At 49.0% G+C, this 25,623-nt stretch overlaps 1 protein-coding gene across 2 annotated transcripts in view; it reads right to left on the bottom strand.

Annotated features, from left to right (window-relative positions):
* Window positions 1-718: 718 nt before the first annotated feature.
* ppm1e (protein phosphatase, Mg2+/Mn2+ dependent, 1E) overlaps window positions 719-25,623 on the bottom strand; it is a 31,820-nt gene continuing 6,915 nt past the window's right edge. For both annotated transcript variants that reach the window (XM_070983847.1, XM_070983848.1), the window contains 6 exons: window positions 11,591-11,712; window positions 9,341-9,540; window positions 9,073-9,261; window positions 8,390-8,533; window positions 7,438-7,531; window positions 719-7,352 (listed from right to left, as the gene is read on the bottom strand). In XM_070983847.1, the coding sequence (XP_070839948.1) occupies window positions 6,433-7,352; window positions 7,438-7,531; window positions 8,390-8,533; window positions 9,073-9,261; window positions 9,341-9,540; window positions 11,591-11,712 (1,669 nt within the window). In that variant the 3' untranslated portion in view covers window positions 719-6,432. The remainder of the gene's footprint in view (window positions 7,353-7,437; window positions 7,532-8,389; window positions 8,534-9,072; window positions 9,262-9,340; window positions 9,541-11,590; window positions 11,713-25,623) is intronic.

Genomic DNA, 25,623 nt, shown 5'->3' with positions numbered 1-25,623 from the left:
GTCTGCCCCCTGTGTCACCTGGTCAAAGACCGTCCCTGAGTCTGTGGACGTCTGCAGCGTCCAGCCTCAGTAATCAGACTCGTGGTCTTTCCTTCTGTCCGCATCCATCAGCTTCCTCAAAGCGCCGTTGTGGAGAGAGTAAAGGCAGATTGTGAGTGGGGCGAACTGATGAGTCTTTTTATAGAAAGAATGAGGAGGACAGCTCACTTTTGTAAAGCTGTTTATGTAACAGCCCTGTTCCACATGAAAGCCCGTTCAGCTTCTGACTCTTCATCAAACGCGTGTTCGGGTTCGTCTCGCTCACCGTCGCCCCTCCTGATGAGCCGGCGTCCTGCAGGATTCACGCTCCGTGAACTGATCTGTGCTCTCACGTCACTCAGAGGACTGTCTGTCTGCGACTGTGTGGAAACCAGTATCAGTGTCTCAGTGAGAAACTGGAGCCAGAAAGCTGAACTATCAAACGTCTGAGAAGCTTCGAGGGGAATCTGTTTGGTGGAACAGGTAACAGGTAACAGCACCTGTGAAACCTGCGACAGGAAGTCTGCTTTCTGTGGAGACGACCTCATGAGCTCGTCATGTTTTTAATGTGCACGTTTCCCTCTGAAGTGTGATGGAGTAGAAGCTACAGAGCAGTTTTTATAGAGCATCTTCGTTTGTAGTGAAGTCAGAAGGACAAACCAGAGCGGCAGCAGTGAAAAGAAGAAGCAGCAGCCTCAGACTTGGTCTAATCTTTATATACATGTTCATCAGTCACCAGTTACAGTACACATATTTATATACTACAGGAACACAGATAATACAGGTACTCGACATGTTTTTAAACCTAACCTGCATGTTGAAGAAGAGCCAATCGTGGGGTTTGTCTTCAAGCCTGGAGGACAAGAAGGACCGGCTGCTGGCCTGGACCAATCACAGCCCTCGCTGATCTTACCCCCCCTCGTCTACATTAGCCACCGGCCAACATTTGAAGCGAGCGTCTGGTCCCAGAAGTCCAGGCAGTCTTTTCAAATGAGCGTGAAGTGTCTGCGGACATGTCCTGCCTCCTTTTTAACGAAGAAAGCTTCACATTCATTTCTCCACTGACCTGCAGCTCCTTCAGCTTTAGCATCTGAGCGCAAAGCCAGCACGACACGGGCTTCTTACAGGAAGTGTGAAGCGAGCCTGACCACGGGCGGCAGATCACGGCTCATCATACATCCTCTGTGGGAAAATGAATGGGAGCTTGCCTTCAAAGTTTCTGTGACCTTTCAAATATGGCTGACAGAACGGCTTTTTAGTGGCATCCTGCAGCAGAAGACAAACCCTCAGAGAGCCTTTTAATGCAACGTCGTTATTGCTTACAGAGAGAAAGAAAAAGCTTGGTTGTGTTCATGGACACAGTGCAGATTGACGGAGGGCCCTACACTTCGACAGTGACTACGGGAGCAGAGCTGAACTTCTGCTTGCTTTCATCGTCGGGGAGGAACTCAGGTGGACGTTTTACCACGAGGACTGATGGTCAACGATTTTATTGCTCATACAGCGACACCTCTACTGATCTGCACTATGATGAGTCACTGTCGATTCACTGCGTTTCGCTGGCTCTGTCACCGCTGTGGTACGACTCTCCAGAGAGCTTCACGTCCTCGCTGCTGTGAAACTACATGAGTGATTTCAACAAATCAACAGTGAATCACAGGGGACAGAAAACTCCTGCACAGCTGCTGAGGCGAGGCCGCGACAGTCGGTACGCGGCAGGTTTCCACGCAGAACGATCCGTTATAATGACCAAGCATCTCCAGTGAAGTCTTGTTCTAATGAGAGAAGGTTTGTACAGACGGGAATGTCTTAACAGCTACTGGATGATCACCATGAGTACTTCTCCCACACAGGATGAATCCTGTGACTTCTCCTCTGGCGCCGCTATCGTTAGCTTCACATTTATGGCTCTGAGTAAAATATCTCGACAGCTATTCGAGGTCTGCCATGAAATCCACTGCTGGGCTGATACTTTGGTGAAGTTTTCATCTACCACAATCACCAGCTGAGCCTTTTTCTTTGGCTTCTGACCAGATACCTCCACAAGTAACGCCATCCCCATCAGCCTCGACCGTACTTTATGTTAGCACGCTAACACGCTAACCTAAGATGGTGACCACAAGTGTCACTGAGCACTTGTTTTACCTCGTGCACGTCATGCAGGAAAGCTTCTTTTGGAATAAACCTCTCTATCCTGCTCTGAAGGTGTTTTTATTCTGATCATTAGAGCAGCAGCTTCCTCATCAACGATGAGTGAAGCCCCCTGATTCCAGAAAACTTTGTTATTATAACGAGGAAAGCCTTCATGTCTCAGCGTGGCAGCGCTGCCTCTGTGATCCAGGGAGAGATCTAACGGGTATCTCAGAGATCTGCAGCGCTGCCCAGACTCAAACACCCCAGCAGCTCAGCTCACTCCTGCGTTCCTCGTCTCTGATCAACACCACGCTAATCATCTAACACCTGCAGAACTGGAATGAAAACCTACAAACTACGGATATAATCTGATTGGCAAAGGTTTTTTAAGGCTGGTACTGATACAACATTTTAAATCGAAGCCGCAGGTTGGAGAGTTTGAAACCGATAATTAACATCTTAATGTGTTTTCCCCAGAGAAGAAAGCAGGGTGGAACAGCAGCTAGGCCGCGAGAGGACACTCCACCTCTCCAGTCAGAGCTTCCACACCTCGTGTCCTGCAGCAGCTCCTGAAGGCAGAGGCTGGCTCTGCAGACCCACACCTCCACCTCAGGGTGGTGGTGGTGGTGGATCTGGGACAGTCCAACATCTGACTGTTTCCACAGCCGGGCCTCGTGAAGCATGAATTAAAACCACTGATTTACACCACAGAAGTAATATATGTACACTCCTCCTGCACTCAATCAACTCACAGTTAGTGCTCATAATATACAGACGCTTCTGCCTCCGGAAACACTGAAATGACTGATTCGCTTGTTTTCTGACGCTTCCTCCGTCTGGAGACAATGACTGCGGTGATGCTTCCACATCGGGATCGACAGTACATTCCTCATAGATCGATGCCCCCGGAAAGAAGAAGCTCCCACAGAAACCCACCACACTCGACCCACTTCAGGGAGTCTCTGAGGACGCTCGGGGACACGTTGAGGTACATTCTGCTCCACTGACAGTCTGACGCTCTTCATCAGTCAGTCCACGGGGTCTTACAGGAGAGTGAAATGAAACGACGGGGCTCTCACTTAAAGGTGAGGCTCCGTACCTGTGTGACGGGTCACCTGTTTGATGACCAGAGAGTGGAGGCACGACTTACAGAAGCTGCTCATCACTAACATCCTGACACCTGGAAACTCACTGCGTCGACCGAGCGATGTGGAACGACCACGTTAGGGAATAATTAACGTGACCGTCCAGTAAACCCCACCCCTGAACTGCAGCTGTCCAATCATATCGTAGCAACTAGGCACGGCAGGTCTGCCAAACGTCTGATTTCTCAGCTGGAGAGGATGCTGACTTTCCGCCTGGGCCTAAATCTTTGAGCATTATGTTCCAAAATCAGCTGACAATATGGAAATCTGCCAGCTGTCATTTAAGCCGAAATCTGCAGAGAAATCGAACAATGGACAAATTGTTTCCAAACGTACGAAGAATTTTGATGCTGACAGCCATAGCAACAGTAACCAGGGGCGGGGCTTAGAGGACAGTCAGTTGCCACCACAGTAAATGAAATCTAAAGCAGCCAGAGGCGAGCGAAGGAGCTGAAGCACGTGAGACAGTTTGAGTCCTCCGAAATTGAGAATGACAGAGTGAACTTTGGGGGATTGTGGGTCAGTTTATCTATGACCTCATCGTGTCAGTGCAGGTAGTCTGCGGTCATCAGGAAGGCCTGTGGTTACGTTCAGCACTCACACTGTGTGTATTCAGAAACACATTTAAAAGAGATCAGTCTCATTAAGTTATATTTAACCATAGAAATCAGTAGGAGGATTATTACTGGATGATTACATAGTTAGTTATGATTATGAATTAGCATTAAATAGGAGCTCTACAGAATGGACTACCGACCATATTTGGTGTCTGATATATGAGTATAGTGAGTACAGTTGGAAACGTGGCTGTTAGGTGTGAGCCAGGTGTGAGCCAGGTGCTCAGAGGAGTGCAGTCTTATGCAGGACTGAGCTCTGAACTTTGCTGTGACTCACTAACATAAGTGAAGTGCAGCTCTGTCAGCAGAGTTCGACAGCAGAGAGGGGCCCTCCATTGAAGAATCTAGATCAGATCAGAGAAGGATCCAATTATAACGGCGCTGTGGGAGCCGGCCTCAGCGGACCACGCTGGCAGCAGGAGCGCCGCACCTTCCAGCTGCTGACGGCGGCTAACAGCACTGAAGGACGATCAGTCTGAGAGGGCATTTTGGGAAATATGCTTATTCACATTCTTTATGAAAAGTTGGATTTCACTCATGTCTGTACACTAAATACGAGCAGCTGCTTAGCCTAGCTTAGCCTAGCTTAGCATAAAGCCCGGAAAGCGCTCTGTCCACAGGTTCCACCTGCAGCCACCTGACGGCAGCTCGCTACACGACACGCTGCGTGCCGTTTGCTAATCCTCTCAATCAGAAATGCACGAGCCGTAAACTGGTGGCTGATTTTTCATTTGAACAGTCAAACTGTCCTCCTGCTGCAGGTCTTTAGACTGAAAGACGACTGTTGCTGATTTCAAACGAGAACCTGTGACAGGCCAGAGCGAATCAACATACTTCCCAAAATGTCCAAGTACTCCTCACAGGTGTCGTAATGTGAGCCAGACTTGTCGTTCATCGTGATATTCACACATGAATAATTCGGGGTGAAGGGAGGAGCGTTAGTTAAACACATGGAAGGCACGAGTTCTGCAGCTTTCGTCTATCCTGCTCCAACCTCACCTGGTTTGCGCTTATCAAGCCTGCTGGAAAAACCTCTGTTCAATGAGTTTGGTGTGAAGACAGTAAACTTTGAATACTCGCAATAACTGTGGGCCAACGACAATATAACAAAAGCATATTTTCAAATACCCCCCAAAAGGAAACATTATCCCATCTGGACTACATGAAGCATTTGTTCAGATAAGTGACGGCTAATCTTTTATAATCCGGTGTTAAGTGCTTTTATCTGGAGACAAATTGTGGCTGGATAATGGCTGGGTCACTGACTCTATGAGGGAAGAACAGCGTGTGCCTTCAGTCCCACTAACCAGGAGCCTCCTCTCTGAACTTTATGCATCTGCTGAGGCGAGCCGGGCCATTAGAGCTTAATGCAACGCTCGGTCGCTCCACGTTCTCGACAGCGAGACAAGAGGACGTGTGTCACCTCCACCTGCGTTTTTTTACACCTGGATGACATTTAATGAAGAGGAATGATGAAGCTGAGTGATCACACAGTCATCCTCTTCCTCTGTGCTGATGTGCAGTGTGTCCTCTCAGATGATGACTCTGTACTTTGCTTTATGGCTGTTTTTCAAGGTTTAGTCTGGACCCTTCAGCTCCACAGGAGGAATCTTAACGTGACTGATGACGGACGTCCTTTCAAGATCCTCATTCTCTCTCAACTGGAGCGTGACCTGATTCATGGGAACAACATTTTCAGCCAAAATAATCCTAACAAACATATCTGGGTCGTGTTTATATATTGTCTGATGAAGAAATGAAGGAATAAGGACGAGTGAATCCCATTAGAGCAGCACATCAGTGCTCATGTTCAGCCATCACAGCGTAATGTTCAGGTGTCCACATAGTTTTGGCCAAGTATTTTCATACTTTAACTTGTTATGCAAGCTAAATAAGTGACGAGATGAAACTCTTCTTTCTGGATGTTACAGAGAGCAACAGTTTGATTTTGCTTCTGTCCAAACAATCATTTCTGTCTGAAGACGCTGCCGAGAGCGTGGAGCGACCGGACATCTGCATGAAGCTTTAACAGGTTTTCAGACTGAATGAAAGTGAACTGTTGTCGTCCAATACAAGCTAAAGCTTCAGCTAGCTAACAACACGCACTGAGAGTGGGATATGTGACAGCTCAGAGTCCAGGAGACTCCTGGAAGCTTCTCCCTGATCCTGGTTCACACAGCCCTCAGGACTCGCCTCACACTCGGTCTGAACACATTCAGCTGGCTTCATGTTCTGATCAGCGGTCACAATGGAGAGGACAGTTTTGCGCTTTACCTACAGCGTTAAAGAGCGGGCTTGTGTTTCGTGGGCCAGTCGACGTGGAAACATGAGGACAGAGAGCACCGCTCCCCCAACAGAGATTCAATAATCACGGAATGACTGCAGGAGCCACAACTACCTACTATCAAAGACAGACGCGTGAAGGCAGAGGTGGGTGGGTGTGCGGGTGGGTGGGCGGGCAGGCGGGCAGGGGGCAGGACTGAAGAAATGAAGGAGATGGTTTGGTTTGGGTCACCTCTTCAGATGGTGGTGTTGTGGGGCAGATGAGGCACTGCCACTCCAGGCCTCCGGTCGGAGTACCGCTCCATGTTCGGCAGCAACTGGCCGGATGGCAGCAGGCCTAGCAGCTCCTTGGATGTGCCTGGCCACCTCCGGCCCCACCGGCGACGACCGGAATCGAGCCTGCGGCTTCGCCTCGCTGCTTGGCCCAACAGCATGGCTGTCTGGGGCCACAGTGGGTCCATGAAGCTAGAGATGCTGGGCTCCTGAAAAGGGATCCAGGACCTGCGCCTCCGTGGGCGTTCTCCACGGTAGACACGCTCGGGGCCAAAGCAGGGCTGCCACGAGCCCGGGGTCAGGGAGATGTGGCCCTCCAGCGACGGCCCCAGCAGGCTGAGGCTAGTTCTGTCCGTGAACGAGTCCGTTCGGTCTTCGTAGCCAAGGTCAGCGGGGGCCGAGCACTGCTGCAGGGGCCAGCCTCCGCGGCCCTTCCCCCCGATGTCCGCAGTGCTGCCTCCTTCGTCACCGTCGCGCTCTGCCCTGACAGCCTCGTCTTCCTCCTCTTCCTCCTCCTCTTCCTGTCCCTCCTCCTCCACCTCTGCAGCTTCCTCCTCCTCCGCCTCTCCTTCCACCACACCCTCCTCGTCTTCCTCTGTGCTGGTGGGTGGTGGGCAGCGTGGGTCCCGCAAGAAGACCACGATGACCGTGATGTTATCGCTGGAGCCCGCGTCGCGGGCCGAGGCCACCAGCTTGTGGGCTACCATGGTGGTGTCTCCGCTGTTCTCCTGGAGGTGGTCGCTGACGACCCGCACCGCCTCCTCTGGACCCACCGTGTCCCAGAAGCCATCGCAGGCCAGAATCAGATAGTCTTCTGAACCGTCCAATGGGAAGATACCATGGTCTGCATCGCCACAAATGTAGGGCTTGTGCTCCGAGTCACCTGTCAACACAGGTAAAGGTTACTCTGAGAGCCAGCTCAGACCGGCAATACGCTGCATGCACCGAGTGTCTGAGCTGACGGTTACCTATTGCTCTGGAGACAGACAGACTGCCGTTCACCCTCCATGTGCCAAACCAGATCACGCAGCCCCCCAGAGCCTCGATCCTCTGCTTCTCATCCTGCAGACATCAAGCACAGTCGGCTTTAGTGGTCGTCATAACGTGCTCACTGTCTCATGGTGCATAGTAAAACCCTCCTGAGGTTCCCTGCAGCAAAGCTCTCAGAGCATCACCTGCTGACACTGACACCCACCCAGTCCCACCGTTACCTTAACACAGGTGCTGTTATTAGGCAGAGAGGCCTAACTAAAACACTCAAATGAACAGGAAACAGGATGAAACATGCTAAATAGTATTAGTACACAGAAGTCTGAGGATGAATGAACAGACTTTGACGGGAGTCTGGGGATCGTTCCTTGGACTTTAATATCTATTAATCTATCTATACACTTACACTGAGAGACTATGAATCCACTCTCACAAGAAGCTACAGCCAGCAGCTGGTTAGCTTAGCTTCACATTAAACCTGGAAACAGGAGGAAATGGCTCTCCTGCCACCTACCAGCATCTCCGAAGATCACTAATATCTCATTCATTTAATCTGTGTGTAAATAAAGACAATTTGCCATTTTATGATGGGTTATTAGTCAGACTATGTCTTGGCTGGGACCAGTAACTTCCTCGTAGATTCACTGGTTGCCTGGCAACTGCTCAGAGCCACAGACAGTAACCATCCATAAAACAGCAAATTATGTTTTTAAGCAAAGCGTTTGTGCACATTACACAAACAAAACATTCTAATTAATGAGCTTTGGAGATGATGGAGGGCACATTTGTTATGTTTGGATGGAGCCATGCTAGCTGTTAGCTTAGCTCTCCATGCTAAGTTAAACAGAAAGTGAAGAAAACTCCCAGAGCAGCCAAAGTGCACAGTGGAAGTGATGGATGTGTGTGTGCAGGTGTGTGCAGGTGTGTTACCTCTCTGTCTGGTTTGTGTGGTTTCATCAGCTCCACCACCTGTCCTCTCCGGACCAGGATGACCTGCGAGTCTCCCAGCCAGGCCACATACAGCGTCTGCCCCCGCAGGAACGTCACCACACCTGTGGTGCCGCAGCGCAGGTGCTGCCAAACACACACACACGATCCGGTGTTCAGCTCAGAGCGCCACTGTGCTTCATACAGGTACTGTACCTGCTCTACTGCATCGGGGTCATCAGAGTACTACGGGCACTTTGTCACAGCGGTCACAGTTTGTGTTCAGCAGGAAAAGAAAGGTACGATTACAAACTGGAGGCACACTCGAGGATAACGCGTCTGCTTCACAGCGAGCAGTAAAATATGAGCTGAAGGCTGCAAACGTGTGAATACGCCAAGAAAAACAACGACGTGAGAGCAGTGAAAATTACTGCAGTACAGTTAGTGTTTGTAGTAGCAGCAGCAGCAGCAGTATTAGCAGAAGCTGTGAAAGTGGCTCTAGTAGCAGTAGTTGTGGTAGTACTGCTGTGTACTGTGTGGTACGGTAGTAGAATCAGTGGTGGCAGCAGCAGTAACAGTAGTATTAGCAGTAGTAGTAGTACACATAACTGAATAGATGTGAGGTGACAGCGGCCGGGGCCCCTCGGGGCCCTCAGGCTCTCGGGGCCCTCAGGCTCTCGGCTTACCTCTCGTGAGGCCTTCTTGACGAAGCCTTCGTCGGTGACCTTGAAGGCCCTGCAGAGCGCCTCGCTGGGGTCCTGGCTGAAGGACTCCTGGTGAACTAGGTTGACGTGGAGGTGGTTGGCGGCGTAAATGGCGGCGTCAACGCCGCCGTGACCGTCAAACACGGCGAAGTAAGCCTGCTCCTCCTGATCCTGAGAGACGAGGCCACAGCGTCACATGACCCCGTTTACAGCAAATAGAGTCAACGTGAGCGTGTGCGGCCGTCCTCACCTGGACGTTGAAGAGCGTGTTGAAGTCGGGGATGATGACGTGCTTGTCCTCCATCTTGCGCCTCATGTTCTTGATGGCGTGGATGGAGGTCTCGTAGTACGGCTGTGGACGGCGGCGGAAGGGCAGCTCCTTCAGCCACAGGCAGCACATCTCAAAGAGCCTGTTAAAGACCAGCCGGGCGAGCTTCACCGACTCCATCTCTAACACACACACACACACACACACACACACACACACACACACACACACACACACACACACACACACACACACACACGTCTCTACGTGGATCTGAAACAGCAAATCCTCACATCTGAGCAGAGAATATTTCCTGAATGATGATGTTTACTGCTGTTTATTTACTGTTGAATCCTTCCTAATAAGCAGCGCTGTGCTACTTTCAGTCACGGCTTCCATCCACTGAAAAACAATCTTTGTCTTTCAATGTTAAAAATATCAAATTATGATTAAGTTTCATGTTTTCTATCGTCATGGCAGCAGAAAAACATATTGAAGTGCTTCATTAATCACAAACTAACCTGTAATCACGTCTAGTTTCCTTGAAAGATCTACATGATGGTAAATCTGCACGTCGGCTGTGAAGAGCACTTTGCTCTCCTGCTTTATCTTTGACTTGTTCTAACGTCTCTGAAGGAGGATTTCATCGCTTGAGTCCTGCCTGCAGGTCCTCCTCTCAGGCTGCCTGAGAGGCGAAAAGGTCCAACAGCTGCTGCTGCTGCTGGAAGCTGGAAAGCTTTATCAGCTTCTACCTTCTCTCACCTGGGTTTAGCAGCTGGGCGATCACATGACGTGTTAGAGAGATTTTTGGGGATAAATTAAGCTAAAAGTCTTCTGCTGTGTTAAAAAATGAATTTGGAGGAGTCCCCTCCCCAGTGGACACTGTCCTCCAGGGATGTGCTGTAACTGCAGAGAGGCAGATGTCATGGAGAGACTTGTCTGCCGTTAGTGGAGCAGAGGTTTGCACAGCGGCGGCATCAGGCGGCGGCATCAGGCGGCGGCATCAGGCGGCGGCTTCAGCTCTGAGAGCCAAACATGGCCGTGTGTGACCATTAGCATGACCCGCTAATGTTAGCTGCAGGTAAAACAGTCCATCCTGTCTCTGCATCGTCAGACAGAGAGACAGCAGCCTCCTCTGTGTCCCACTTCATGCCTTCACCTTCTGAAGTCGAACACTGAGCCCAGGACCAACCAGCCCCCCCCCCCCCCCCCCATTGAGGACTACCCATAACACCTTGCAAACAGCAGAAGAAAAGCAGTCCAGTGTAGCAGAGTGCAGCGAAGCAGCATCAGACAGCAACACAACAACAACAACACGCAGAGCTCAGAGTGAAGCGCAGAGCCGCCTGAGCTTCATCACCACCTGTTTCTGATGATGACGGCTTCACTCTGACACGACAGAAACGAACCCATGCTGCATCTGACCTTCTGAAGGATGAAGGTCACAGTTTTCCTCTTCTTCAAACCAACGACGTGTTGCTCCGTCTGTCCTGTCTGTGACTCTCAGCCCAGAATCGCTGCTTCCTACTAAAGACTTTTGTGTTTGTGGGGATTATTTTCAGCGGTGGATGAATACACACTTGGTGCTCTTGTGTGACGGCGTGTGGAGATGACTGTTCATCAGTCGACCACACAGAGTGCAGCTCAGTGAGGCTTAATACTGCAGTAAAACAGACTGTTCCATCATTCTGTGAGCGAGTGTCATCTGACTTTACGCCGCAGTCACCTGTCTGTCACCTGGCTGAGAAGGTGGAGGTGTGCAGCCTGCTGTGCTCACTGTGGCTGCTTCTGGTTCCATCACTTCTTTCATCAGTGGACCATAAGCTCAGTCAATGTGGTGTTACCTCGACTTAACGGACATTCAGTTAAATGAAAGTTACTTTACAGACTTTTCCTTCTCGACATTATTTATATTGATGACTTTGATTCTATATTTGCGTGCTGCTGCTTCGCCTTCAGTCTACAACCATTAAATTAACTGAGTATTTTAATGACAGCCACTGGTCCATGATGGAGGTGGTGCGTCCTGCCTCTGAGCAGTGATGGAGTCTCCTTTCTGCCCTCTAGTGGTCAAACACCACTTCCTGCAGTGTTGCAGGGGAGAACTGGGACAAAGCCCTGGTGGTTAAATGCCTGTGTGTGTGTGTGGGGGGGGGGGGGTTGAAGTGAGAGAGAGACCTAATTTGTCTCAGAGAGAGAGGGAGCGGTCTCGTGGGCTCCCCGGGGACTCACGTGGTAACGGGTCAGCTCCATCCTCTGCCGTCTTGTTGAGGTGGTGGATGGAGAGGTCGGCCTGCAGGAGGCTGTCTGCTGTGGCTCTGGCCAGCGCCGCGGCCAGCGAGCATGGGCAGTTACTGGAGAGGAGAGACAAACGCCATGAAACACAAGTCACAGCACAGTAATCCTCTGTGCACATCAGCTGTGTCTGCAGCATGTGAGCCAGGTGACATTCATTCATTCGTTCATTCGTTCATTCGTTCATTCGTTCGTTCATTCGTTCACATGACGGACAGTGAAGTATAGGTCTGACAGGCTGTGCACACAGCCGCTCAGCAACATGCTGGACGAGCAAACAGCTGCTGCTTTTATTCATAGAGCCTGAACACATGTAGCTTCTCCTCAGCACAGAGCACAGCGAGACAAATGTTATTCTGGATCAGCACAGATATTCATATCAACTGCTGAAACACAATGACAGGACCAACACGCTGACGTTCAGCAGACTCAACCTTCATCCTCATCGTCTTACTGCGGTGTTTCAGCACGCTAACGTTAGCATCATCAAAGTTACTGCAGTTCTTCCTGAGGAGAACATGGACGTTTGTATCAAACATCATAGACGTTTCACTTAAAAGCACGAATGTCGACCTCATGGTGGCGCTAGAGAAACCTAAAACAAACCTCAGCAGACGTTAAACTTTGATGGAAAGATGGTGGGAAGTCAAGACGTTACATCATCTGCAAAACTGTCAGGAAGCTGAAAGAAAAGCTTCTTTAAAGAAGAGCAGCAGTCCAGGTTTATGTACATGATATTGTTTTCCCTGAATGAAGGCGGCATGAAAACACGCTGAACCTCTGATCTGACCTGAAAACCACTTTTTAAATGTCTGAGTCCACTGTGGACCTCCTGTGGACCCACAGAGCTCCTGTCAGCTGGAGGAGCAGCTCTGAAGGAGGTTAAACTGACGAAGCAGCTCTGAGGGCAGCACTGCATCAAAACATCTGGCGAGCTGCGCTGGAGGAGGAGGAGGATGAGGAGGAGGATGATGAAGAGGGGTCGTTTGAAGGACTGAAGGCTTCCTGAACATGAGTCACCCACATAACTGGGTCACCTCCAGATGCAGGTAACCATGGTAACCCAACTCCCTCACACTCAAATGAAGTTGAAAACAAACCTGAACCACCGTTTGTTTCAGAGCCGTGAAGAAGAACGTGAACAGGATCCGATGTCATCACCTGCAGCCAATCACAGCTCAGACCTTTTTTTACTGATACGAGAACAAAAGCATCAGGTGTGAGTTTTCATGAAACAATCAAAAAAATGACCTCCAGCACGAAGGGTCAGTTCAGGACAGACCTGAGACTCACCTTCCTGTCTTAATTAATGGAAGCGTCTTGATTGGTTAATTTGGCCAACAGGTGGAGTCTGAACCAGGAAGTCTGTGCTAAGACAAGAAACAAAGAGGCTCTGAATCAGCTTCCTCATTCAGGCCTGGACACGAGTCCAAAACGTCTGTCTGTGGAGGACAGATGGACGGTTTGACCTCAGCCTTCATTAGCATCAGCTTCCTCACGCTCAGACGTCAGATCGTCCAGATTCAGCAGATATTTCAACACGTTTGTCCTCCGAGTCCATCCAGAGAGTCCAGTTCTGGACACTTTCTGGACTCTTTGATTCCTGTGATATGAACTCCTGCTGCTTCATGTCAGCTGAGTCCTCAGATTGACTCCCTAACATGCTGCTCGGTACGATGCTGCATCTGACTTCCTCAGATAAATGAAGAGTGGTCGGCTGAGAGAGCGCAGGGACGTATTCTGCAGTCAAACACTGCGGCTCTCGTGAAATGGCTTTGGTTTAATCAATGAAAGTCTCAGCGAGCAGCCAGTTTCAGCATCTCTAATGAATTCAGCTCTACGCTCGCTAACCGATGCGGCGACGAGAGGTCGTCTTCTTGGATGATTCAAATTCTGATGAAGATGTGGACGACGTGTAGGCTTTCACAGCTACGACTGTGAGCGAGCGTCAGCGTGTTTCAGCAGATCTGTGAGAGGAGACCCACGGCGTCTCTCTGACAGGTCATGCCTGGCACACCTGGCACACCTGGCACACCTGTCACACCTGTCTGACCACGAACGTGCAGAGCTGTGAAACTCTGTTCTCTGTTGTGGGCAGAGAAACAAAACATTCACTGAGTCTTTCTGCTTTAATGCCGTCTTTGTTGTCCCAGAGAGAAGCCCAGAATAAAAAGAGGAAGTCAAACAAGAACTCAGAGTTTATAAAATAAAACAACGGCTGAACTTCCTGTTCAAACAGAACGTTCCTCTTTTTAGAGAAGTGTACAAATTCTGCATGGAAACATATTTACTGCCCTAAAAACAGATTATCATGCAGCCCTTAAATCCATTACACTGATTTTATTTATTAAGTTAAATACTTGCATCAATGACCTTTTTTTTTTTAAATCTCCCTCCTTATTTCCTGCCTTTACACAGTAAAAGCATCAAATATCTCAAAATACTTTTCAATACTGGTTTCACAACAGACACACTCCCGCTAATGTTATACTATTACTACAGCCATCCCATAATCATCACTTATCTGTACGATCATCATCACTTCACATATTATAAATACATCTGACAGATTAGCAGCACTTCAGGAAGTGCAGGCAAAGTCTGTTTTAATGTGCACCCTTCAAAATAAAGGTCAGGTCGACAGCAGTCAGCTTCTCTGTCTTTTCCTCTGCTCTCGATATGACACAGTGTTGTTGGAAAAGTTGAAACTCTACAGTTTATTTATTTATTTATTTATCTATCCCTCTCTCCATGGAAACCACAGAAACTCCAAATAAGCTGATGATCATGTGACAGATAAAGTTAAACTATTGAAAGCAATTACTCATCTCCATCCTGACGCTGTGTCTGAATATACCCGACAGCCTGTGACGCGTTTCCTCCACATCACGGTAGAAAAGCTGCTTTGAGTCAGGACGAAACTCTGAACTCTGTCCAGGTGGGACTGGGAGGGACATGTCTCTGCTTAGAGACTGGAAAGATTCTTTGACCTAACAGATGAAGACCATCTTCAGCTCGCGTTGAGGATCCAGACATTGACCTTGTGAGGCCTCTGGGCTCGATCACACCTCCACCTGGTGTTAATCAGCCTTATTGATTCTTTTTCTTATGATCACATCGATGGTCACCAGGACGAGTGAGGTGATGGACACCTGACAGGTGGACACGGTCTCCGTTGCATCCTGTCTTCTCCAGTCTCAGAAACGTCTTTTGTCATAGTTTCTAAGTTAAAGAAAATTATGGATCAGATGAAAGTGAGAGAAATGAGAGGGACAGGAGGGACAGGAGGGACAGGAGGGACAGGAGGGACCAGAAACTGCTTCAGTCTACACCATGATGAGTATCCTTTGACATGTGACCTCGTCCTTTGAGTTGGATGATATTGGCTTTAATATCGTCGGCTTCTCAGACGATCCGTCAGCGCAAACATTTCACAAGAGGAAGAGTTTGCACATCATGAGCGCCACCATGCATTCTTCCTCCATCCCTCCTCCTCTTCGCTCATGGCTGAACTCTGCTGTATTCTGTATGAGCCGAAACATACACGATGTTGTCCGGCTGGTAGTATTTGAGGTACTTGTATGTAGTTTTTTATGGGAGATGCAGAGGAAAGGCCGTCATCTCCGTGTCGAGCATCACACTAAACACTGATGAAATGCAGATAAAAGAGGAAGAGGAAGGTGAAGATGAGGGTGGGGAAGGACTCGCTGTCAGTATTTGGGTTTGCTCATCACGAGCGTCCTCTCCTCCATGTTTCCATTCATAGAAACATTTTCCTCTCCCTCACTCGCTCCACCACTGGCTGCCCTGTGGGGGTGGATGCTGAGCCGAGGAGCTCTGATTGGCTGCAGGTCACACAGGAGTACACACGGCGAGCCAATGACAGTTCCCTGTGGCTCGTGCATCACAGTGAGGTCATGTGGAGCGGAGGAGGATTAAAGGGAGCTTAATCTCAGTTCACACCATCACACTGCAACAACAGACTGGCTGGATGAAGCCCGGCGCTGGTTAATCTCAGCTGCTCATCAGAATCAGAAGCTCAGAGTTCTGTTTGACAACGTGCGCTGGCCTTTCTTCTGCTCTCCTCCCTTCACTGAAACCTGACCTCGTTTCAGTCTGTGAGAGAACAGAAATGTGAAGACACTCAGAGAATAACAATCAAATGATCCAACACAGCCAACCTACAAGGAGAGGTCCCAGAATCAGCTGTTAGCCGTCAGCTGCTCTCGGACAGGTGTTCCCGTTATTGTGTCCACCCCCTGCAGTCTGCACAGGGCAGGTGACCTCCACACCTCGTACTGGACAAACCGGTTTATGTGCTGCCCTCATGTATGTGCATCAGATCAACATCTACAGACTGAGGACGACTCTGGACAGCTGCTGCAGTTTGGACACTTGTCTGTGTGTGTCCATATGTCTCATCGCTGTCCAGCAAACTGTCCGTCCTGTGGACCGTGTGTCACGGTTCATTGGGCTTACTGAGCCGGTGTTTGGCTTCAGCGAAGAAACATGAACAGCTCTGGACTTTCATTTCTGTTACTGTGATTATGAACTGAGCTGCGCTCAGTTTCTGGATCGATCGATGAGTCTCGTCTCGAGCGGACGAGCAAACCTCCTCACACTGGACAGAAGATTCATTTATTATTGAATCTTTATTTATCTGATTGGAAATGACTTCATTCACTGATCAGATCCTTTAATATCAGCGCTCGTCTCCGGCTGGACGGTGGTTCACGCCTGATGTCCTGGCTCTGGCGGGATGCTGGAGTCAGAGGGGATTAGTGTCCTCCGCTGTGTCTTCATGTGGTCCATGTTGCTCTTGTCCTCTGGTGGTTTGTGCTGGTCTGTGCTCAGCGCTGACAGGTTGCTCGCTGTGATAAAACTGGCGCTCTGAGTGTATGTGTTAGCGGATGACTCATGCGTGCAGCCATGTTTTTTGTTTTTTGTACCGTTGCTTTCTACGAGCTCGTTCTTTTCTTCAGAATTAGCCTGGAGTGGAGCAACAAGGTTGTTTCCATAGCAACACAGAGGCGAGTGACTGACAGTCGGTGGTGTCAGTCGTCCTGCTGCCAAACCCACAGAACGAGCTCCCGCCTCAGTCTTCTAAATATTGAGCCTCGTCTGAGCCAAGTGGAGGTGAGAGTGGATGCTCTGGAACTCAGCGTCCCTTCAGCCTCACCGTCCTCACATCAAAGCAGGAAGACCGTCCTCACCGTCCTCACCGTCCTCACCGTCCTCGGCATCCTCACCATCCTCACTGTCCACACCATCCTCACATCAAAGCAGGAAGACCGTCCTCACCGTCCTCACTGTCCACACCATCCTCACTGTCCTCACTGTCCACATCATCCTCACCGTCCTCACTGTCCACACCATCCTCACCGTCCTCACATCAAAGCAGGAAGACCGTTCTCACCGTCCTCAGCATCCTCACCGTCCTCACTGTCCACACCATCCTCACCGTCCTCACTGTCCTCAGCATCCATCTTTCATCCACTCACAGAAGATGTGTCTTCAGCGTCGTCCTGACTGCTGTTATGTGAATACAGTGTCCTCAGGAGGACATCACAGGATTACGTAACACGACGAGCAGCAGCAGCTCTTAAATCATACTATTTCACTGCCGCGTCTCCCTTAAGACGGCTTTCCAGTGACTTTGATGAATTAATTTGAGTCGTCGTCCTCACACACCATGTGGCGCTTTGGTCTGTTGCTCAGCTTTGTGGCATCTGATGGGAGAAGCACGAATCCACTGATGCTGCATCCAAACTGCTGGAAATCAAAACATCTCACTTTTTTTAGTTATTTAACAATAACTCTATTTCATCCACTTCGTCCTGTTTGATTTACACCTAAAGATCCACACCGACGTGTGGAACGCTGTCTTTCTACAGTATTTTATTCCATGTTCTCTATTGTTAGCAAACCCCATGAAAAGCTCTGAGTCTTCCTGACTTCTGTCGTCCGTCTGCAGGAAGCTCAAAGCTCTCTGATTCCTCCTGAAGATGCAAACCTTTAAAAAGAGGCCAAAAGTGTTGTGACTCGTTTTACGAGTCTTCTTAAAACAGCCGTTCAGAGTAAATAATGCTGCGTTTGTCGGGAATATTTTCAGCAGCGCAGCAGGAGAGCTCTGCTAACGATGCATCGATCACACATACCTGCACACAGTTTTTAACGTGAGGCTGATCAGAGTTTCCTGATCTGAAACCAACAACAGCATGACAGAATAATGGTCAGCGACTGAACCACTGGTGTGGATCACTGGTGTGTTTTGGGGTAAGTGTGGGGCTGTGTGGCGTTCAGGGACCAGACGTGAATAACACCAGCTCTGATGGAGTTTGTGCTGTCGGCTCAGCAGAGACGCAGTTGTTGACTGTTCATATGAAGTCTGCAGCATGAAACAAGCCATGACTTCGGCTTCAGACTGTGGCAGAAAAGTGCTTCTGCACAGTTAGAAAATAATCTCCAGTAAACAGTGAAAGGTGGTGAGCCGACAGCAGAAGACAACAGCACATGTCAACAGAAAGCGTGCCGTGTTCTGGCCTCTCAGCACTTCTACCTTAAACGCTAAGTACACCTCTGGATGTTTTCAGAGCTCTGCTGATGTAACAGTGCACTTCAAACAGTGGGAGCGATGGAGCGACTGCGACCGCAGACGTCACAGAGTGCTGCTCTGTGCATTTGCAAAGCCGTGTTCCACTTCCGATGAAGTGCACAATGTCGGCTGCAGAGAGGCGTGTCTAATCTGTCATGAAATGAGAAAAACCTCCACGGCCACGAACTCCTGTAACAACCTGCGGTACATCTGGGGCCGCCGTGTCGGCAGAGCCCCCCCCCGCTTTGACAACATGACGGCGCCCGGAGAGGCAATGCGGCAGGAAGAGCGGCGTGCAGCTTTGCGTGTCGTGTGTTTGAAACGGTTTTGTTTGCGCGTAGCTCAGGGTGGGCAGTTTCCAGATAAGCCTCCAGCTCAGCTCAGGCTCCACAGATAGACTGAGGAATTCGCATGTAATTCCCTTTGAGGTTTTTGAGCAGGCCCAGTGCTGCTCTGCACAAAGCCTTAAGGCGGTATTATGTAATCTACCAGCTGGATCATTGGTGGATTGGTGAGAGCCTTTCGGGGAGCCACATCATGTCCTGACCTGAACTATCTCTGGAAGCTCCTGTAAGTGTCGTCTGTGAGCAGCACAGCGTGAGTGCAGCCACACCTCCACCACTGATCCACTGACACTGCAGCACTGACCCGTCCAACGACATCTGTCTGTGTGTGAAGGCTCAGCTCTGAAATACTGCTTTCTTCTCTTTCTTCTCTTTTATTTTTCCACATTTAGTTTCTGCAGTTTAACAGACGCCAACAACCCTGATTCCAGAAAGTCTGAACTAAAACGGAAATAAAACCAGAATCAATCATTAACAAACAAACTGTTTATTTTACAAAGTGTCTCTGAGCTCATGTGTTCATCTCCTTCGTCTTTCATGTGTTCACAAAGTGGTGAACTCGCTCCATCCTCTATGAGCGACTGAGCATTTCCAGGATGCTCCTTTCATACCCGATCATGATCCTCTCACCTGTCACCAATCAGCCTGTTAATGTAAGAAGGTACCAAAAGTCTGGAGGCAGTTAGCTTAGCTTAGCTTAGCTTAGCACAAAGACTGGAAGCAGGGGGAAACAGCTAGCCACACTCTCTTCATCTATTAGCCTCTCTAAAGCTCATGAAGCTCCACTTAGTTCACCAGCCGGTCGTTAGCTTTGCCTGCACTTTGCTGCTCAGCAGGCGGCGTTTGCTCGCAGAGTTTGAGTTCATTCGATGCAGCTGGAAACTAAAGACGGCAGTGGGAGTGAACCCATCAGCTCAGCGGAGGTTTGGTGCACTGATATTATGACTAATGACGGCAGCATGGTGCATAGAGATCTATGGCTCGGTGCGTCGGAGGAGATCAGTTCGTCGTTGGCTGTGATCTTCTGGTGTCACACAAGAGCCTCTTCAAGCCTCGACATGCGGACTCGATCCCGTCCTCACGTCTGTTTTAACAGAGCTGCTGGTCGTGAAACCTCGACCTCGTGACACCAAACAAACCTCAATTAAAGTCAAAATCCTTTTTTTAAATTCAAATCATAGATTTTAAGCAGAGGATGAGCCCTTTACATTTTGGACAGACTCTTCCCTCGTGTGTCATCCTCTGGTCAAAATGTCAACTTTTCAAAAATTCACATCACTGAAGGCGCTGAAACAATTCATCAATTAGCTGATTGACAGAAAACAAACCAACGATTTTTATCATTTTGTTTATCAAACTTTTAATGTTTCAATATTTGCAGTTTTTCTCAATTTTCTAACCTCATGAATTGAACATCTTTTGATTTTGGACTGAAAAAACAAACATTTTACTCTTAATACTAAACAGGTATTAAAAGAATAATCTCAAACATTTCTGACTAATTGATCATAAAAGCAGTAATTAGACGCAGCCCTCATTAGAAGGATGAACATTTAAAGACCTTATGGCTCTCTAGCGCCACACTCAGGCCAGACTTAACTAAGTCATCAGCATGTTGTTTGTCACCTAAAATGCTGATTTACAGAAGTTCAGGTCATTTATGGCCTCATTATTGTTCCTTATACAGCTTTAAATGAATAATCAATAAACCCTGAAATGTATTGAATCCCAGTCTTAATCCACGTTCTGACCTTTCTGCTTTGTCCTTCTCTCAGCTGCTCATTTAGATTCAGATAAATGAATTACTCTGTGCCCCCCCCACGGACAGGTAGCGTAGGATAACGTGAGCCGAGCTGCTTTGCATTCAGTTCGTCTGCCACAAACATGTGACTCACCATTTGAATTATGGGCACCTTGTGTAAACAACAGAGCCGGGCGCTGTGCAGCGGCGGCAGGCTGCAGAGTCTGTCGGTGACGCTGGAGGAGGGAAAGGAGGACACTGCACACTTTGAAGGTCACTGCACTTCCAAAAATGGGGCCTCTCCAGAGCTGACATTAATTAAGGCGCCTGTTTTAGAGACATCAGTGCGAGCCGCTGCTGGAAAGACGAGTGATTCTCCGTTCTTTACAGCCAGTGTGGCAGAGTTACGAACCACGAGCCAACAACACGTTTCACAGGCACCACTGATGTAAAATCCCTTCAAGACGCAACATCAGTGAAGAGAAAGTGTGTGGGGTGGAAGTGGACGCTGGCAGCACATGTGAGGAGGGCTGCAGCCTGTCCTGCGTCTGTCTGCCAGCAGTTTGCATGTCCTCTCCACATTTGCATGATCTGTTTCTGGGTGCTCCGCCTTCCTCCCACAGCTGTGCTGAACAGGAGACGCCACAGTCTCCATGACTGTCCTGAGTGCGGCCTGCACTCTCCCCAGTGCATGCTGGGACAGCACAACGCTCCAGCTCTAGCAGGGGATGACAAAGCTTACTGTACTGAATGACCACTAAAACTGACGTGAGCCCAGAAAGGTTTATTATCATGTTTGCTATAATACTGAGCTAATTAACCAGACTAACAGTCGACAACCGTGTCAGCTGCGCTGTGATGCTGTCTCTAATGTGTTTACAGTGAAATGCTAACATGCTGATGCTTACCATCTTTGTTTAGCATGTTAGCATGCTAACATTGAGATATTCCAGCGTAGTCTAAACCAACATCTTCATCCTCAGAGTCATTAGCTGCTAGTGCGGCTAAAAGACACACTCCTACAAAACTGTCAGACATCAACAGTTTATTCTTGAAAAATACCAAAATCCATGCAGCAGAACCAGAGATACCTTTTTATTCAATGTGGTGCCTGCATTACCCACAATGCACTGAGCTGCTGACTGTTCAGACATCCAGGTGTGTTATGCTAATAGCAGCTAATGTAGCCTCGAGCTGCTAGCCTCTAGCAGAGACGAGGAACGGGCCGCAGCCCAAACTGATGACTGATGAGGAAGATCAGCTGTTAGCTACGTTAGCAACTGACGCTCTTTGTTTGTCACACACACAACAATCAGGGTGAAGCAGTTGTCCTTCATCTCAAAAGAGAAGTGAGAAAAGGAGAATCCGAGTCATAGACAGGAAGAGGAGGTGAAGAGCAGGTTTGAGCCACAGTGAACTGACTGAGGTCTAACGTGTGATTAGCAGCAGTCTCGTTTATGGTCCATCAGGACGGATAACTGACTATTATTTAACACAGGCTTTCTTCAGACCGTCAGCTGCTTCTATTGTGGCTCCACAGCACAAACAAAGCATTCATCAGGGGACGAGGGCACATTAGCACATTTAGCTGAAACTGTTTGATGGTCGGACGAGTTGGATGCAAATGTAAATGAAACGCTGCAGGCTCAGCAGCGGGCAGTGGTGGTGGAGGCCGGTGGAGGCTGCCCTCTGCGGTAATCCCAGCGAGACATTCTGATTAAGGGATTACTGCTGCAACTAATTTCAAAGGCCGGGATAGCCCAGACCAGAGCTCAGAGGCGAGAGACGAGAGGAGGATGAGTGGACTGAGATAAAACTGCCGGATGGAGACGGACGCGGGATGGACGGCGGTGAAGCACGTTGAGGATACGCTCTGCTCGGTCTCACAATGCTTCCAGCACCAATTTGGTTTTGTTCGCATGAACGGGACAAAGTTTCTCTAAGACAAGATGCCTCAAAGTCACAGAAAAGCCCCTTTAAGGAGAAACTGACGGGGGCTCGAACAGCTTCAGAGGTGCTCTAGAAAGCCGTTCAGTTACTTCCCAGAAGCCTCAGAGGACGTCTGTCTCTGGGGGGACCAAATCTCCTGGCTTCATATTGCTCTGATTAAACAGTGAGCAGCCAGTGGACGGACAGATGGTAGCGTGAAAACTAGGACTTTCAAAAATTCCATGCAAACACACTTTGTGTGCCAAACTGTGGACTTTCACTTAAAGCTCGTCCTGCTCGCAGCGACGCGGCTTCACGGGGAGAGGCAGCTCTCACAGACAGACACAGTGAATGTGACGAGGGCTGGATCCTTTGTCTCTGAAACTAGTTCAGCTCAAAAAGGAGGTCACTTCATTCTGAGACAGTCCATGTGGGACTTCAGCGGATGGTCTGATTTGTCTGCTGTGAAGTGACAAAATCGTCTAACGTTTGCTCACTGCAGATAAAATCCATCCTGAGCTCTGGATCACTGCGACGAGTACGCACAGTACACTCCTTCACTTCAAGGTAATACGCAGTACATCCCTCCATGGCACCGCAGCATCGCCATCGAAGCATCTGCTGGGTCTCGTCTGGCCGTGACCTTTGCTGCTCTAATTAAAGCAGAAAGGGGAGCATGTTGTCAGACATGCTCGACAGTCAGCTCCATGAACGCAGCTTCATTCTGCAGCTGAAGGCTAATGGACCTCCTTTAATAACTGACTGCTGTTAACCACGACGTTTGAGACCTTTGTCATTCCCTCTGTGCTGCTTTTACTGTCGACTATTGAGTAAAGGAGAAAAATAAGTCCCCAAAAAACACTTTCACACCTTAAATTCTTCAGCTTTCACCCCCGTGTGCAGACACAAAGAAGCTTCACTGCTTCCAACCTGCAAACGCTGCCAATTGTTGACATTTTCATCTGAGTAAGGATGGTTACATAAACCTCGACGCCACCATCATCTGATCTGAAGCACTCTTCTAACCCGTAACCGCGTCCTCAAATTCAGCTGGAATCGTCCCTCACAGCAACAAGTGGAGGGGACGCGGAGCTGGACGTCAGCAGCTGCTGTCGGACGCTGAAGCACATCTGGCCCTCAGAGGGAGTCGCTGTGTGATATCTGAGCTGCCGACAGCGTCCGCAGCGTCTGTGCTGGACTGTCAGTGCACAGCTGTAGCTTCCTGTTCAGCTCAGAGCACAGACAGTCCTCACTGAGCTCGTGTTGCGTTCACTGCCTCTGCAGAGGAATCTCCCGCACATGTGACGTCGCTTTGCACTGACGCTCGTCAGGCTCGCGATGAGCAGCTCCACGTTCGCACATCACCCGTCCACCTTTTGGATCCTACTTATCGCTCGCTCTGTCTTTCTTAAACACGTATTAATGCACTTTACTTCACATCGAGCCTGAAGGGGCTCACAGCTATCGATGTGGAAACTATCATTTAGGTTTTATTCAGAATTTAAGCCACTTTTCAGCCATGTCCTCCGGAAAGTCTCCGACCCTTCAGCCTGAGGGGTGAGATGATCTGTCAATAACTTCACTCCAGTTTTCTGCCACGTGGTCACAACAGAATCCTAAACAATGACAGCGTGCTGCTGCGGTGGGACGTCAGAGAAGATGAATATTTCCAGGAGGATGTGAGCGACGTTCCTCTGTATCCACGGTCTGTTAGCCAGCTCCAAATTACAAGAGATGGCTCATGAGAGGGAGCGCAGTCCCCAGCCTGCTCCTCATGAAAGCACATGTAGAGCTGGATGTGTCTTCTTTCATTACACAAGCTTCCTGCCTCCACGTAACCTTAATTACTGCAGAACAAACAACTCCGACAGGTGTGCTAAAAAAAACGCAGGTATTTTGGGTTGTGATTATGGGGCAGAAGGACAAGAGGAGGATTAAAATCACTACATAACAGATTATTAAAGCCAACTTATCGCCCATTTATTTCAATCATTTTCACTCATCATTATGTATTTCATCATTAATCAGCGTCAGATCTGTGCAGAACGTTGTTTGTCACCAGATTTAATGCTTTTTTAGTGCTCAGTTCAAGGCAGCGAGCAGGCCTGATTCTGTGCAGATTGTGTGGTACTACAGATGAAATGCATCAGCTAAGTGCGAGTACAGCCCCTGGAGTGTAGGAGTGATAAGAGTGTGTGGGCAGGTGGACATTAGCGCTGCTACACGCTCCTGCATTGGCAGTATTTCCTCTCTCCTGCCAAGCATCCTACTTCTACTGGATGGCCTGAGGGAAGTCCTCATTAATAAAGGCCTTGAGGGGTTTGCTTGTTCCAAACAAAGCCAGCGCGACCTTGAACCAGAGGACGCGGCGACTAGTGGTTCAACAGTCACTGAATGTCGATCGTCTTTGTGAAACAGAGTAACGGGGGAGTGAGTCTACTACAGACAGCCGCTCCAACCAGAAATCACCTGTTCTGCTGTTTCCAACCGGCCGGCACAGCACACGAACGTTACACCTGCGAGGACCCGCAGGTCAACATGCAGGAAGTGTTTGCCAAGTGAACCATCACAAACGCACCTGAATCCCCCTCAGAACAAAGGACATGACGGTCAGAAACTGCAGAGACATACATATACTCAGATATCCATGCGACTCCTTCAGGGACAACATGTCATTTTTAAAAACAAAACATCGACACAAACGTTTAAAAATCAGGATGTTTTAAATTGAAAATTACATTCATGTATTCATTCAAACTCCCATCATGCAGTTCACCACTGTGCCACCATCAACATGCACAACCACAACTTTATTTATTTATGCCAGCAAAGACAAACGATGTCACATTCAGGTGACGTCGCAATAATCCGAAAAATAACCTCCTGACTGTTGATTGTAATGACTCCGGCTTTGACGTCCAATCAGCAGGCTGCAGGTGTTTTTATCAGGAGCGAAACCATCAGTTTAATTATTGATATCAGCTGTTATCAATACGGAGAAACATGGAGGGCGAGAGCAAAGCTACCTGTGATGACACACAGGTGAGTGTGTGCGGCTGTCGTGATGTCATACTGTACGTCAGCTGCTCTGATGTCGCTGGTGATGTCGCAGCTTTAAAGTCTGCGTGTGTGTGTGTGTGTGTGTGTGTGTGCTGGAGGAAGCCGGATCTACCCCCCAGTTCTTTACAGCTGCAGGAGACATTTCTGTTTAATGAGGTCTGGAGAGGCTCTCCCTTCAATTACCATCTATCAGCTGTGTGTGTGTGTGTGTGTGTGTGTGTGTGTGTGTGTGTGTGTGTGTGTGTGTGGTGGTGGGGGGGGGGGTCATTTAACTCCTCTTCAGCAGCAGTCAGTAATGTCA

The sequence above is a fragment of the Chaetodon trifascialis genome, chromosome 16, assembly GCF_039877785.1.
Source record: "Chaetodon trifascialis isolate fChaTrf1 chromosome 16, fChaTrf1.hap1, whole genome shotgun sequence".
Classification (NCBI taxonomy): domain Eukaryota; kingdom Metazoa; phylum Chordata; class Actinopteri; order Chaetodontiformes; family Chaetodontidae; genus Chaetodon; species Chaetodon trifascialis.
This window is presented reverse-complemented; position numbering and strand designations above follow the sequence as displayed.